Genomic DNA, 15515 nt, shown 5'->3' with positions numbered 1-15515 from the left:
GGTGCACCGCGAAAGCTGCCCAGTGCTACCCTCGCCTGTGTCGGGAGCAGAAGGGGGCTGTGGAGCGTGGTCCTGGCTCTTCGCTCCTGCCGCAGGTCAGCGCGGGGAGCAGAGCGAGGCGGCTCCTTTAAGGCTGCCTGTCACTCCGAGCCGTGTGGGCCGGGCTTGGGAGGCGGCGAGTCGCCAGAGCTGCACCGAGAGCGCTTCACCTGCAGTTCAGAGCGGGCGAGCGGAAGGGGGGGACGGGGAGCCGGGGGAAGCGAGGCAGGGGAGCCGGGACTGCCCAGGCAGGCTGGAGGGAGGCAGCCCGGGCGCTGGGCAAGCGGCGAGGAGGGGTGCCAGCCCAGAGTCGGAGCGCAGCCGGGGAAATGACAATTGGCTCCGGAATGCTACTTCTGCTGCTGCTTCCCTTCTGTGGCTCGGAGAGGGTAAGTTGGGTGCCCGGCTCCCACGCCGCCGAGTGGCCCAGAGGATGCAGCTGGGGAGCGGGGTCTCGCCCCGGGGTGGGCTCGCCTCCTTCTGCCATGGGGGGCGGGGGGAGCCTGTTGGAACACACACACACACATCTATCTGCATACAGCTGGGGAGATGCGCGTCTGGCTATCCAGGCACAGAGCTGCCTGCAGCTAGAGAATCCCACACGTCTCTCTGGGTGTGATTGTGTGTGTGTGTGTGTGGTTCATCTCATGTTCGGAGCAAGTGGCAGCACCTGGCTTGTTGCAGAGAGTGGGTGCAACAATGTCAGGTCTGTGTGTCTCATGCCGGAGCGCATTCACACGGCTCTCTCCCGAGCCATTCATAGGCACTGGCAGACAAAACCTTCTGTACGGAGAGACTACATGGAAAGTGGGGGGGGGCTGTCTGGCAGAGGGGTAACAAGGTACCCGTCGGGCCAGCCGAGACGAAGATCCCCATCACTTACAGCTCGGGGGGAGGGGCAGTATTGCTTTAATTTTGCAATAAGGGGAAGGCTCTGTTCTAAGGCGACCAAATGCGGGAACTTCAGAATTGAGGCTCAAACGGGCGCTTGGACCCCAGCATTTCCCCCTCTCGGTGTGTGCCTGGGTGTTGCAGCGACTCCTGAGAGAGTGACAGGCACGCAGTGATCAGCGGCAGAGAGAGGACCAGGCACAGCCGGGTGGGCTAACCGGGCCGTGGAGCAGCATCCTTAACTTCTGAGTTCCGTAGCTTCGGCGGAGTGATGTCCGCTGCCTTACAGCCTTTGCTGTGTGCCATTTTTATGGCGTACTTCGCTTAATTTCACATCTACCGCTTGTCATCAAAGGGCTCCTGTCAGTGGAGCTGTTTGGGGGTGGGGGGATTGACAAAATTTGCACAGGCTTTAACGTGCCTTTCCTACGATAAACTTTCGTGGCTTGTGTGCGCGTTACTGTTGTGTTGTGAAACAGCCTTCGTGCTGTCCTCCGGATCTGCAACACAGAGCTCACTCCTCGGTGTGCTCCAGAGCATTGGTAACGCACATGATTTGCAGTAGACTCTGTAATGGAGTCTTCCGAATTGAATGTTGTGGCTCCAGAGTGCTGAGCGTGGAGTCCAAATCTTCCCCAGTCTTTCCTTTGCCTGCACGGGAGCTGTTTTTATAACCTCCCTGTGCCGGCTGTGTCATTTACGGTACATTTTAACTGGGCCTGGTGTGTCCTCCGGGCTAATGGCTTGAAAAGTTTGTTTTCAATTTCTCAATGCGATCCTATCAAATAGACAAAACAAACGAACCGCTCAGACTATATAATATATAAACCATCTATCGATCACATGGATGCATTCTTACAATGTTGCCTGGAAAATGTTGTTAGTGTGGGGTAGGGCTTGTTCTAGAAGCCAGTAGCATTGTTTATTTTTCAGGCTGAGCGCCTATGTGCCAAGTTCAATCTGTGGGAAATGTCCATCAGGTCCCAGTTATCAGCCCCGGGGGTGGGGGAGAGGCTGGGAGGACAGTGGCGTACTCCCCACTGCAGCGGCACTAGCAGGCACACTTCTAACAACTGGGCGATTTTAAATTCAAAAGCTATTCTCTTCACTTCAGTCAGCCCCTTTGAAATGTTTCCTAATTGCAACATCTTGCCGGAGACCGTCGGAGTCCACAGAGCTGCTGCTTTCTTGCACTTCGCATGCTGGAGCTGGCATCTGTCTCCCAAGCGTGATTTCTATCAGAGATTACATTGGCTTTTCTTTCTGTTTAGTAAGCTCGTCTGAAAGGACAAGCCGAGTGTGTCCCCCCCCCCGCCCTTCTTTTTAAATGCAGCTTTCTCTCAATTCATAATTATTTAAAAATCCACCTTTGTGGAACTGATCTCTTTTCCTGGCTTGAGGGGCTCCGTCTGCAGGGGATTGTGTGTCAGTGTTTGGATGGAAACCCTGCCTGGGTTAAAAGTTACACGTTCCCTGGGTATCTGATTAGTTGGTCTTTAGCCCTGATCAGTGAGAGCCGAGAGCCCACTGGGTTCTTACCGTGTGAAATCCGTATCCATTAGCTAATGCTCGGGAGAGAGCTTTTCTTTGCCCCAGAGCTTCAGACGGTCCCTTGCCACCTGCATTTAATTGCAGACAAGGAGCTTTATGGGGGAGTTGTCCCGGCCGATGCTTGGTGCTTTGGCCGAACCTGAGCAGGGGCAGTTATCCAGCAGTCCGAGAGCATCACATCGCCCCCTTCCCTGCCCTAGGTTCGAGGTAATGCAGGGAGCACCGCATCTGGAGCCCAGTCCTTCGCTCTGCAAAGAGGAGTGAAGGAAAGAGAGAGTAGCTTGCAGCCGCCAAGTTTTCAGGCGGCCTTTCCCTTTAAGGCGGGCAGGTTTTGGGCTGCGCAATGCTAATAGGCTGCCTTGGCTCGGGGCAGCAGGTGTGGGGTCATCCTTAGGGGGTCTGTTCTCGATTAACCTTCCTGTGCATGTGCTTGTGTTTCAGGCTTGCGTGCACCCTCGCTCCCTGCGAGGTGGTTATTGCTCAGCAGTTCTGCCCTCATTTGCTAGGCGAGGTGCCCGGTGCTTAACGTCTCAAATGCAGAGCAGCCGCGCACTGTAGCTTAGCTGAAACTTGAAGAGACTTTAGGGGGATGGGGTGGAGTTGGTGGGCAGGGTAATTGTCAAATTCAGACGGGTGCTCCTCTTCCCAGTCTTTGCTGAATTAGTTTTAATCACATTCCAGTCCGATAGTGTGGTGCCCCGATCCTCCTTAAGCAAAACTCCCACTGATTTTTAAGGTTGCAAGATCAGGGCAAAGGATTGGAGCACTGTTGTCATTGATGAATTGCTGATCCTCCTCTCCACCCCTTTTAATCATACCCAGTAAACCAGGCTTCCTATGAATAATGATTCCTTATTGTATTTCATGCCACTATTTTCTGTTCAGCTTAATTTTTTTAATATGGTCTGGATCCACTCCTATAGACTCCTTGTCAGGTTCACCGGATCCATCTTTTATTGCACATTGCTTTGTTGTTCAGGTTCCCCTGCTCCTCAACACCTGATCAACAATATCATAACAAACACAAGTCATGTTGTTTGTTTCCCTTTGGTTGTTCTCTGCAGGCACACAATGGGGATCTTACAGTCAGACCCACTTGCAAGCCTGGCTTTTCAGAAGAAGATTACACAGCTTTGGTTTCGCAAAATATCATGGAAGGGCAGAAGTTACTCAAAGGTAAGTGGAATGAAATGATTCCTAGATGCTGTAGTGAAAATCTTTTATGCTCATTCTTTTTTTTCCCTTTCCTTTGTGGGGGAGAGGCGCTTAGAGATCTGAGAGGCAAAAGGCCAGAATTTTCTGGTTTTGCTGGTGAAATTAGAATATCCATAGAATTATGTTTGTAGGAGGATGAAGCATGAAGTGATTTACCTGAGAGTAGTAGTTTGTGAATTAGATGAATCATTCCATGTCCACATATTGTCTGACTCAGGTGAATTATTGGACGTCATCCATTTCACATCTTTATCTCCCACTCCCCCATCATTTTGCTGAAGCTTTAGATTTGTTTTTTTACAGAGTATTTTTATATATGAAATTCAAAGATCCTTAAATTATCCCTACTTTGAAATGCATGATAAAGCAGACGTTGTTGTTGGAAATGTGGTAAACAAGCCTACAGACATTCTGTTCACAAATGTGGCATTCATTTTCATTACTGCCCCTCTGACAACATGAAAACACAAGCAGGAAGAAACTACCGATTAGCTTGATAGTAATTGCAGGTTTATAACCACTTTTGTGATTGTAAACTCTAAAACATCTTCATAATCCAAATGACAATAGATTGTCCTGTGTATTGATCTGTTTCCCTTTAAGTTAAAAATAATTTAACTTTATATTTGCATGATATAGGAAATGTATCCTTGTTTTACTGCGGTGGCAATTTTTTAAAGACAAAATATGACACCTCTGTACACTGGTAATCTCTTACAGATGCTATATAGGAGTTTTGTAATCATGATACATTGAAAAGGGCTAAGCAGCACAGGGGGATTTTTCATTAGAGATACAGGATAGCTGTAGTTCTCTTTCTGGCTTCATCGTCTGGAACTGAGCATTTTGCTTCAGTGATATAACCCTTTTACCTCTCCATGGTCTGGCAGTCAGTTTGGTTTTCAGCCTAGTTGTCTTAGTTCCGCTGTGCAGGAATTTACCTGGCTGACCCTGGCATCAATTAGCAGATTTAAAACAAATTTTATTTGAAGGATAACTATACAGAAACGTCACATAGGCAAATCCAGGGATACCATAAGGCATAAAGTAATAGAGAAATGCTACCAGTTGTTTACATAGTTAAAATTCTTTTTTTTCCCCTGCTACCAAAACTGTAGGATTTTGTAGATCAGTCTGTGAGCTGAGCATTTAGATTTTGACCCTTTGGCTATGGGAACTCGTTTTAATTTACAGGGTTTTCCAAATATTTCTCTCTACTTTTCATCTTATTAAATAATAATGTCATTAGTCTGCTACTTTGGAGGAGTATTCATGACAATTTGCTGTTGATGAATTGTACTGCGTATCGTGTAGGTGAACAACAGGGATGGTGCAGAAGGTCAGTTTAGAAGAGTGCAAAGTTATTGCCAGCTAAGCCAATGGAGTAGCTGTCATTTCATTTCAATAACAGATGTCATCTCTAAATAAATATGAAATTATATTTACACAGTCAGTCGAGTTGAATAAAAAACATGTATAGAATGAACCCTGGTTTTGTCCTTTAGAGTCCAGTTGAGCTCCCACTGCAGTTATGGTAAAACTTCCATTGACTTAGAGGAGAATTGGCCCTCAATATGTTATTTAAATATATATGTAAACATATATACACATCATATGTAAAATGTGTGCCATGTAACATTGCCAGGTGTTATGTCAGTTGTAGAACATTTTGTCAGCTGTAGGAGAGAGGAAAAAAGTGCAAATATTGTGTTTGCCAATAGTTAAAGTGTCTTCTTTACACCTTTGGAATTGTACACTCAAATACATGCTGCTGTTTATCATAGAAAAACAAATATATCTAATTAATTTGTATAATTGGGGGGAAAATCTGCTGCATAAAATTCCACTTTGTGCTTATGTTGTTCTTATATATACTCAATCATGCAAAATTGGTAGTTTTCCAGTTTTCATTTAATTTTACTTCCTAACACTCTGTGTCTGCAACATAAAATGTTTACCTCTTTCTTTCCATCTGAGTGAAGTATTCCACAATAGTTCAGCTCAAAAATGGGTTCCTGTTGCTTATATTAATGTGTTTGATGGATTGGCATATGTACCATTTCACACTATCTAGCCAAGCAAAGCTTTTCTGCCAGTTACCACCATCTTTTCAACAGTATTCAGCAAGTCTTCAGGCTCAGTGGGACTGTTTGTGTGAGAAAGGCATGTAGATTTTGGCCTGCCAAGATTTTTGGGGAATCAGGGGAGGAAAAGAAAGTTGTTTTTTTTTTTTCTTTTCAGGTGACTGTCAAAAGATGAAATGTACCTCTATGATGACCAACACAAATTCTGCTTAGTCCCAGGGGGTAGATTATCAACTGATGTAGTTTGCACTTGACTTCCCTGGAGCTCTGACAATTTACACCATCTGAGGATTTACCCCAAAGGATTTATGTGGTCCAATAGGCCTTGTGCTGGACCTCAGGACAGGAATGAATTTCAGCCAACTTTAATAAGATTCAGTGTTAATAAATGAAGCCTATTCCAGGCTACTTAAAAACGGTGAGATGATAAATACAGCATTTACATGGTAAGCTTTGTAGTACATGGCCCACAAATATATATGTTATGAATACATGTATCAAAATAAAAGTGCTCCTAGCGTTCCTGGTTTGAATAAAGTTAAATAGATAATGACTACTTATTATTGAGTTATTCCAATGGAAATAGCTTAGCCTTAATTTGACAACAAAAGCTTTAACAGAGTCCTTGTTTTATTATCAGTATGTCATAAGATATTAACTACTACTTTGTGGCTCATCTTATTTGCCTGAGTCAGCTCTCTGACTTCCTCAAAACACACAGATTCCAGCAGGAATTATTTGTTACACAGTAATTAACATGTTTATGATAAATGGATGGAAGAAATGCCATGGCATTTTTGTTTTATGTCTAAATGAAAAGCATTTGCATTCTAAAAATTTCATGGTAATTAGGCTTTAAATAGTTTTCTCCAATAGGGCTGCAAATACTCTATATGGCAGCCCATTGCAAATGCTGTAGCTTACTATGGGGTATTAGCTGATGTGATCTGTAAAGCCAGTGGTTCCCTTAGAAATGCTGCTCCTTTCTTTTTTACGAGTTGTTTAGATGTAATCATATATATTTTTGTTGTTTTTGTTTTCAGGATAATAAACTTACAGTCATGATCACTGTTGCATGATAATGTCTAAAATAGGATGGTTAAAGTATTTTTCCTTAGGCTAAAACTGAACCATCTCAAAGCTGCAGTGTAGCAGAGGACAATTACTGTGCTGGTATCTTTTTCCTCTGCTTTGTTAATAATTAATGTTAACTTAAACTGGTGAGAACATGTATCCGGAGGGGTTGACGGCACTGAGATGCACTGCTGCCCTGGAGGCTAAGTTCAGGAGCAACCATAGGGGTTTGATCCCTGGGTTAGTGGGGGTCAGGTGTATTGGGGTGGTAACCTTTAAGCCTCGTAGAGCAGGTGGCGTGGGTAGCGAGTAGGGTGCTGGTAATAGTGGGCTGTGTCATTGAAAGGTGACTTGCAAAAGTAAATTAACAAATTGGTCTGGTGCCCTTTTTTATGCTTCTTTATAAAGTCTGAAAGGTTGAATTGTGCTTTTTTTTTTTTTTTTTAAAATCTGGGTTTTTACATTAAAAATTCAGGCATTGTCTGCACTGTGAAGACTCTGCCTCAGAAACTAGTGGAATGATGACATCACAATTCTAGTCTATTTAGGTTCTTACACAGCCTGCACCCCTGTAGCATCTGAACACCTCCCAGAAGCGCAATAAGTTTCACGACTAGTGTCTGCCATGTGTGATTCTCACAAGAGTTAGAAGGCTGAAAGCAGAGCAATTGAGAAAGAACAGGATTTTTAGTGAGACTGTTTAAAACTCCTTCATATTTGTTGTTGTTCACATCTAGTTAACTTCAATGACTTATGTCCTGTCCACACACCACAGTGGCAGTGCTTTACCTATTTTGGTACAGTTAAAGTGGTATAAATCCCTTAGTGTGGACATACTTACATTGGTTTAAAAAAAAAAAGAGTGCTTAGACTGTCTACACTAAAGCTTATGTCAGCATAATTTATGTTGCTCAGCGGTGTGAATAGACCACCCCTGTGAGCTGCATAAGGTACATTGACACAAGTGCTCGTGTACACAGTGCTATGTCGGCGGGAGAGCTTCTCTACCCCGACACAGCTTCTGCCACTCATGGAGGTGTTCTTTGTATGCCCGTGGGAGAGAGCTCTCTCCCATTGGTGTAGTGCGTCTTCACTGGACATGCTGCAGTGATGCAGCTGTATTGGCGCGGCTGTGCTGCAGTAGCGCTGTACATGTAGATGTCACCTTATACAGATCTCGCTTATATCCATGCGGGAAGAGGAATAAGCTGTTCCACTACAAGACACCTTTTTATCATTATAACTGGATCCATACCAGGGCTTTGACTGGTATAACTATTTTGATTTTTTTTTTTAAACTGCACCCCTAACTGAAATAATTAAACCAATACAAAATCTGTGTGCAGGCCTGGCCTAAATAAAATTTTGGATAAAGTATGTTTTTCTTAAAGGCTCTTACTCTTCACACATTCATTTAAGATTTAAGAGTTCCTAATAAACATCTCTAAGACACCCCCTTCTTCCCCCAAAGTCTTCTGCTAAACCAGGGAAGATCAGAATTCACATTCCTGATATTTTCAAGGTGTAAAACAAGCAAGAGAGAAAAAACATAACAAACCCATCAGGCCTCCTTTAAGTAATAGTAAAAAGCAAAAATGAGCAAATTTGCAGTTAAAAAATTTCCAGGTCACATTTCAGACCAGCCTGTAATGTGCTTGCTCCAAACTCCTGTGTATATAATAGATGTGGGGAAGAGAAGGTGGGTACTCTAGTGCTTATACACAAAACAAAACCCTACCAAAACAAAATGCTACTAGAATTTGTTGAGAATTTTTTGACACACAAAGCCAGTTTGTCAAAATGAAAGCATTTCTATGACAATGAATCAAGTTTCAGTTCACATTTCACCAGGGCAAAACATGTGGCTAGTCAGGGCATTCATGTACGAAGTGAGAGATTCAGGTTCAAGACCCATCTCTGCTTGATTCAGAGCAGGAGTGTCATGGTACAATTCTCCACTCTGAACCTTAGCGTCCAAAAGATGGGGTACCAGCATGAATTCCTCTAAGCTTAATTACCAGCTTAGAACCTGTAGCGCTGCCACCAACCAGGAATTCCAGTGCCTGGTACACTCTGGTCCCCCCAAAACCTTGCCCGGGGACCCCCACGACCCAGACCCTCTGGATCTTAACACAAGGAAAGAAAACCCTTTCCCCTACCGTTGTCTCTCCCAGGCTTCCCCTCCCTGGGTTACCCTGGAAGATCACTGTGATTCAAAACTCCTTGAATCTTTAAACAGAGAGGACAATTCACCTTCCCACCTCCTTCTCTTTCCCCCTCCCAGACTCTTCCTGAGAGAGAAAGTAATCCTAACACAGAGAGAAATTAGCCTCTCTCTCCCCCTTCCCTCCTTTCTCCCCACCAATTCCTGGTGAATCCAGACCCAGTCCCTGGGGTCTCACCAGAATAAAAAAAACAATCAGGTTCTTAAACAAGAAAAGCTTTTAATTAAAGAAAGAAAAAACCGTAAAAATTATCTTTGTAAATTTTAAAAAAATGGAATAGGTACAGGGTCTTTCAGCTATAGACACTGCGAACACACTCCCAGCCTAAGTATACAAGTACAAATTAAAATCCTTTCAGCCAAATACACATTTGCAAATAAAGAAAACAACTATAAGCCTAACTCGCTTTATCTACCTAGTACTCACTAGTCTGAACTTATAAGAGCCTGTATTGGAGAGAAACCTGGTTGCACGTCTGATCCCTCTGAGCCCCCAGAGTCAACAACAACCAAATTCTAACAGCCTACACAGAAACTTCCCTCCCTCAAGATTTGAAAGTATCCTGTCTCCTGATTGGTCCTCTGGTCAGGTGACAGCCAGGCTTACTGAACTTGTTAATCCTTTATAGTCAAAGAGATATAAAGTACTTCTGTGCTATTAACTTTTCTTATCTGTTTATGACAAGGGGTTTCCTCTAATTATCAGGCTTTTGTCTGTTCTGGGATGGGGGGTGTGTCTCATAATCCATTGGTTAGATCACTCACTTGGTGTGTGAGAGATGCAGGGATTTAAAGCTGAGACTCTCACTTCCCAGGTGAGGATTCTAACCACCGGCTATTAGCTGTTCCAGGGTCTGTCTGTCTTTCTGGCTCTATCTTGTTTTTCATAAAAAAATGTTGAAAGGTAACTTGTTTTTTCCCAGTGTGGAATGGGGAATAATTTTGAACTCTTGAAAATTTTCTGTGAATGGGAAAACCACTTCTCACCCAGCTGCATAAAGCAGAGCAGACACATTTCTCCTCTGGGGGAAAGGATATGGGGGGGAGGGGAAACAGCTTCACACAGCAAATATTAGTCATGTTTCTAAATGCGCCACTGGAAGGAGCTAAGATACTGTGGTGATGGTATAAGAACCTGGATGGAATAGAACAGTATTCTTGAGCTGAAATATATAGCAACAAGTATATGCCCAAGGATTTACTGGGCATAGTGAGAGGGAATGTGTGTTTAAATGTCTGGTGGCCTCATTGCACGACAAACATTGATGAAGACATTCTTGTCAAAACTCAATAATTTCTTCTCCATTGTCTTAGGGTAGGTGTAAACTGGAGCTAGCGGTGGAATTTGGAGCTCGGATAGACATAGACACATTTGCTCTTATTGATGGCAGCAGGAGGGGCTATCTGCCCCAAATACTATTCTGTCTGACCGCTAGTGAGTACTCAGGCAGCTAGTCCCTTCTGCCACTTGCACTGCTGTGGCTACACTTCTACTTTTAGCATGTCTGCTTGAGCTGGAAATTACCCTCCAGCTCCAATGTACTGTAGATGTACTCTTAGTTTACAAGGCTTTTATAATTTTGTGCTCTGAATGTGAATAGGTGACATACATATCTTTCCTATTACTCCGAATTTAATTGAGTTCACTGAAGTCCATTCTACTGTCAGTCACTTTAGTCCAATCTGAATTTAATTTATATTCATTCCCAGTGCCCAATTGCCTGGTTTAGACCTCAGTGAGCCAGTCAGTCTGGCTGAAATCTAATGCTTGGGTCCTGCATGGGTCCCTGCCCCTAAATTTCCAGTTCAACTGGATGAGCCAAGGCCAAAATGGGGGAGGGGGGGAGTACATTCAGGTATTACAGGGCTACCTAGGAGTCAGGGATGCTCTCCTACCGTTTACTTAACAGTGCTGGCTTTTCAGTTCTCAAAGGACAGTTGTCCCTGGATCATAACACTCCCTAACTTGTGAGCTGACTCTGCTTTACGATTTTCTGGCTTGAGTGGGGTTGCTGTATTTTTGCCTAAATCCTTTGCATTAGTTCTTTCTTTCAAAAACAGCTTCCCCCCCCCAACTCTTTTGTTCACTATCAGTCACCTCTAGCTGCTGCTGCTGGAAAGATAAGAGCGATAAGGATTGCAGCTGTAATATTCCATAGCCCCTGAAATGTTTTAACATTGAAAGGACTCGGCTTCATAGGAGTCCCCGGGCCATAACCTCCTGTTGTAAGGGGCTCTGTTTAATTCCTTTTTATTGTAGGCAATTTTATGAATCTGCTCATTGGTGAAAGGAAACTACTAACATAGCGCAGTGGTTTGAGCATTGACCTGCTAAACCCAGGATTGTGAGTTTGATCCTTGAGGGGTCCACTCTAGGGATCTGGGGCAAAAATCTGTCTAGGGATTGGTCGTGCTGTGAGCAGGGGGTTGAACTAGATGACCACCCATGGTCCCTTCCAACCCTGATATTCTATGAACGTGGTATGCTGGAGGCACTTAAAGCAGTGGTTTCTTCCATGCCTCTTTGGAAGAAAGAAAGAGATGAATTTGTCCAATGTTTTTAAAAAATGGAAACAATTGTTTAGCTGAGGCTTTTAGACTTTTTGTAAATGCTTTGTACTCAAAAAAATAAAAACCTGTGAATGCAGCATCTCCAAAATGACTCCTGGGATTTGAAGTTGTTCATGTGCATTGTGGCCTCCTTGGTGGCTTTTGGCTTCTAAAGCTTAGTGGGGAAGGAGGAGTCCTGGCCCACTGTCAGTTTCTGGAGATGTTCTGCCCATGAAGCTGAAGACAGGTAGAATGCGGTTAGTGCCACTGAGGGTGGGTCCTTAGAGGCAACTTCCACAACACCTTCTGGAAGTGCGGCATATATGCCTCTTTCCCCCTCCATGCCATCAATTCATACAGATGGGTACACAGCCATTGCTCCATCTTCTGCCATGTCATATTATGTCCCCTTGATGTGTCTGGTGCTAGAATTTCCAGGAAGCAAGGGGAGGGCTACTTGGTCCCCTATTCAGTACTAGCCACAGTCTGCCCTAGTGTGTTCAGTGGGGAATTCCACTACTGCCTGTTCTGTTTCCGATACCCCATCTGGTTTACTGTGACCGTACCTTCCTAGTGGACTAGGCTGCATGCTCCCCATTTGGAGTGTATTTGAACAGAAAAGAATCCAAACGTAAGTGGGAATTATTGAAGATGATCATACCCCATCCTAATACATTTTACAAGGTTTTATATTAAAACCTGAAACCAGGTGAATGCTCGGTGGGCCTCAGGACTCTTTCCTACATGTTGACTAGTCTTCTACCTTTACATTTTGGGAAGGGGACTGTTTGTTCATCCCCCTCTTTCTTGGTCTAACTGGTAGGCAGTTAGATGGCCACTTTTTCTCCTGCAGTCTTCAAGGCACATTCCAATAGGCAGATCCTCTCCTCCTTCAAGCCCAGGGTTTTCCAGAAAAAGGTGCTCCCCACTTATCCTACCCAGAAAATGCTTCTCCAGCCACATAACTGCCTCTTTAAAGGTATTTATCTTCACCTGGGATTTGTTGCAAGTCAGAATGCACCACACAAATAGGGAATTCAAGGGAAGATGCAAGGCTGGGGCCAATACATTGATTCACTGAATATTTCAGGATGGAGGCTGCCATTGCATTTTATCCATATTGCACATTATGCTTCAGATCATAGACCTAATATGAAAATTGTATATCTATTTAATGAGACCAGATTATTTATTAAGAGCCTGCAGATTAAGCCTCTTTTATTGTTAAATGAATGTTACTTTCCAGATCAGAGTTTCAAATCTAAGTAAAATCAATTTTGCTCAAATTCTGAAGAAGCAACTGATCCTTATCTGAATGACTTTGCTTTTTTGACAACAGACTCAGCTTTTCCTCTTTTTCTGTAATTTGACTATTCAAGAATTGCACTGCTTCAAAGTAGTTATGCCCGACTAGGTGATATTTAGGAGAAGGATGAAATGAAACAGCAAATTCTGGTGAAGAAAATTCTGTTTGCAGCATTTTTTTTCCTGGTATGCTGAGATGGGGTTTAGTTATGCCTGGGACAATATTGTTTTCAATATTGGGACAAATTTGGGATTTGATGTTAACCTTTATAATATGTGTTTTTTTTTGTTTTGGATGTCCAAGTCACTGACATCAACATCTTCTAGTCTCAAGAAGACATGGTTACCATAAAGCTACATCTATGTTAGCAAAGTGACCTGTTGCTGACCATGTTACTAAGCAGCGGTCCCGTTGAACTGCTGCTAACGGTACGGAATCTCTAGAATGCTTTCTCAAATAGTGTATAAAATGTTATTGTTTAATCTATCCACACTAATAGTTAAACACTTTTCTCTCCCACCAGTTCACATGGACCCATTGCTGATTCCTATTGTCTCCTCCACAGACATCCTGTGGGATGTTGGGCAAGTCGTGTAGTCTCTTGGTACTCCATCTGCTCACTGGGGTTGATAGCACAACTCTGCCTCAGAGAAGTATTGTGAAGATAAATGCATTAAAGATTGTGAGGCATTTGAATGCTGTCACAATGGGGGCCATATGAGTACCTTAGATAGATAGTCACCAGTGAGTCAATTTACTAGTGTTACTAGGGTTAAAAATCTGATTCAGAAGAAGTATTGATGATGGGATTTTCTAGGGGAGCCTCAATCATTTTATTTTTTTCATAGACCCAGAATTTAATAATACAGAGAAAGAAGGGTACCTACATTTAGTTCAGATCATGGATACTGGTAACACGTTGGAGCACTATGCCTAGTCTTAAGTGTTTACAGGATTGTGTCTAGAACATGCTTTGGATAGAAATGGTAAAACTCCAATTTTGCAATGGCTCAATGAGTTATCCTTTATAAGGGCCAATGACTAGAAATGAAGTTCTGTATGGGCCTGATCCTGAGCAATTGAAGTCAATGGGAGTCTTCACGCTGACTCAGAGGCAGAAGGATCTATCTCTGTGTATTTTCTCTATATGGAACTGTATTTTGTAATTGTAAAAACCCTGTGGTTAACTTTTTGATTATATTTAGGTACTTCCATGGCCCATATCACCCTTGTATCATGTAATGTCAGTTTTTTTTCCTGATACTATGAGACATTTAAAGTTTTTCATTTGTTTGTTTTGTTTTTTTTTAAATTGGCAGAAGGGCTTTGTGTAGATAAAATAGTTTTAAATAGAAATATTGGAACAGCCTGCAAAGATGGATGCTAGCAGGCGAATGGTACTTGTCTAGCTTCTAGCAAGGGTAACTTCTAGCGAGGTAATAATTTAAACACAAGGGACTAAAGTTCTGCTGTGCGTCACCACTAAAGTCCAGGGGTAACTGTGGGCATGATTTGTCTCCCAGAGTAAAAGAAACATCAGACTTAATCAAGAGCGAGCAGCATAAAGATTTTGTTTTGAACTGAATTAAAAGAAAAACATCTGTTTTTTCTCTAAATATTTGTCAGTAATACTGGCGGCTTTATTTCCTTCAGCAGAATCATTCCCAAGTGAATTTCTGTGAAATGCATAAAGTTGTTAGTTGAGCATAATTCCTTTCTGCTGCAGTCTTTAATGTTGTTCTTGCTGATATTTGTCTGCAATAGAACTGCATTCATGGCCTCTTAATGTTGCTTATTTATTTATTTTAAATTGCAAGTGCACGGAAGGAGAGAGGAGAAACAAATGTTTTGGCATCTGGACCATACAGTCATTAGAAGCTGAGATTTTCAGCTACTACTGCTGCTCTCCCTTCCCAACAGATCACATAACTCCAGGATGCTGACTCTTTGCATGCCAGCCCTGTCTCTTACTTATCCTCTGTTCCCATCTGGTGCAAATACTCAATTATTTCTGCCTTACCATTGCCTGTCTCCTGCCTCTGCTCCTATTTGTCACCCTTTGGTAACACCAAGAGCCAATAACAGGGACTAGTTCAATGCTCCATTTGCTTTGTTGGGGCTAGGTGCTATGCTGAGGGTCAGGTACGCTACAACCTGTTAAAATTTCTACTGGTGTAGCGGTCATTTTCTGGAAGGCCCAGTTGAGGGGCTGGAAATACTCATGTAGGGCCTGGGAATCCATTTGTGTCACCCATGCAGCGGAAAAATAGAAGTATAAATCCTTTCCATTTAAATCAAGAGCCAATCTGTGTGTTATATTGGTATTCAGAAGCATTGCTATCATTAAGGCTTTTGCCATTTCCTTTATAAACCACCATTTTGTAGCTGTTTATAGATGAAGCATAAAAATGAGTTCCAGCCTAAAACTTTGCTGTCCTGAGTTTGTCTAGTAGCGATCAGCTCTTTTATATTTCCTTTGAAATAATTATAAACATAGCAATTAGTCAAAGATAAAAAGCCAGGATTACAAAAATTGTCACTTACAAAGCTATTAATCGGCTAAACCAATCAATCAATCCCT

At 43.0% G+C, this 15515-nt stretch overlaps 1 protein-coding gene across 2 annotated transcripts in view; it reads left to right on the top strand.

Annotated features, from left to right (window-relative positions):
* The first annotated feature begins 287 nt into the window (after nucleotides 1-287).
* CDH4 (cadherin 4) overlaps nucleotides 288-15515 on the top strand; it is a 701646-nt gene continuing 686418 nt past the window's right edge. For both annotated transcript variants that reach the window (XM_030533430.1, XM_030533429.1), the window contains exons 1-2: nucleotides 288-428; nucleotides 3546-3657. In XM_030533430.1, coding sequence (XP_030389290.1) covers nucleotides 369-428; nucleotides 3546-3657 — 172 coding nt within the window. In that variant the 5' untranslated portion in view covers nucleotides 288-368. The remainder of the gene's footprint in view (nucleotides 429-3545; nucleotides 3658-15515) is intronic.

This window comes from Gopherus evgoodei, chromosome 14 (genome assembly GCF_007399415.2).
Source record: "Gopherus evgoodei ecotype Sinaloan lineage chromosome 14, rGopEvg1_v1.p, whole genome shotgun sequence".
NCBI lineage: Eukaryota > Metazoa > Chordata > Testudines > Testudinidae > Gopherus > Gopherus evgoodei.
Note: the sequence above shows the minus strand (reverse complement) of the source record. Positions and strands in the feature narration are given on the sequence as shown.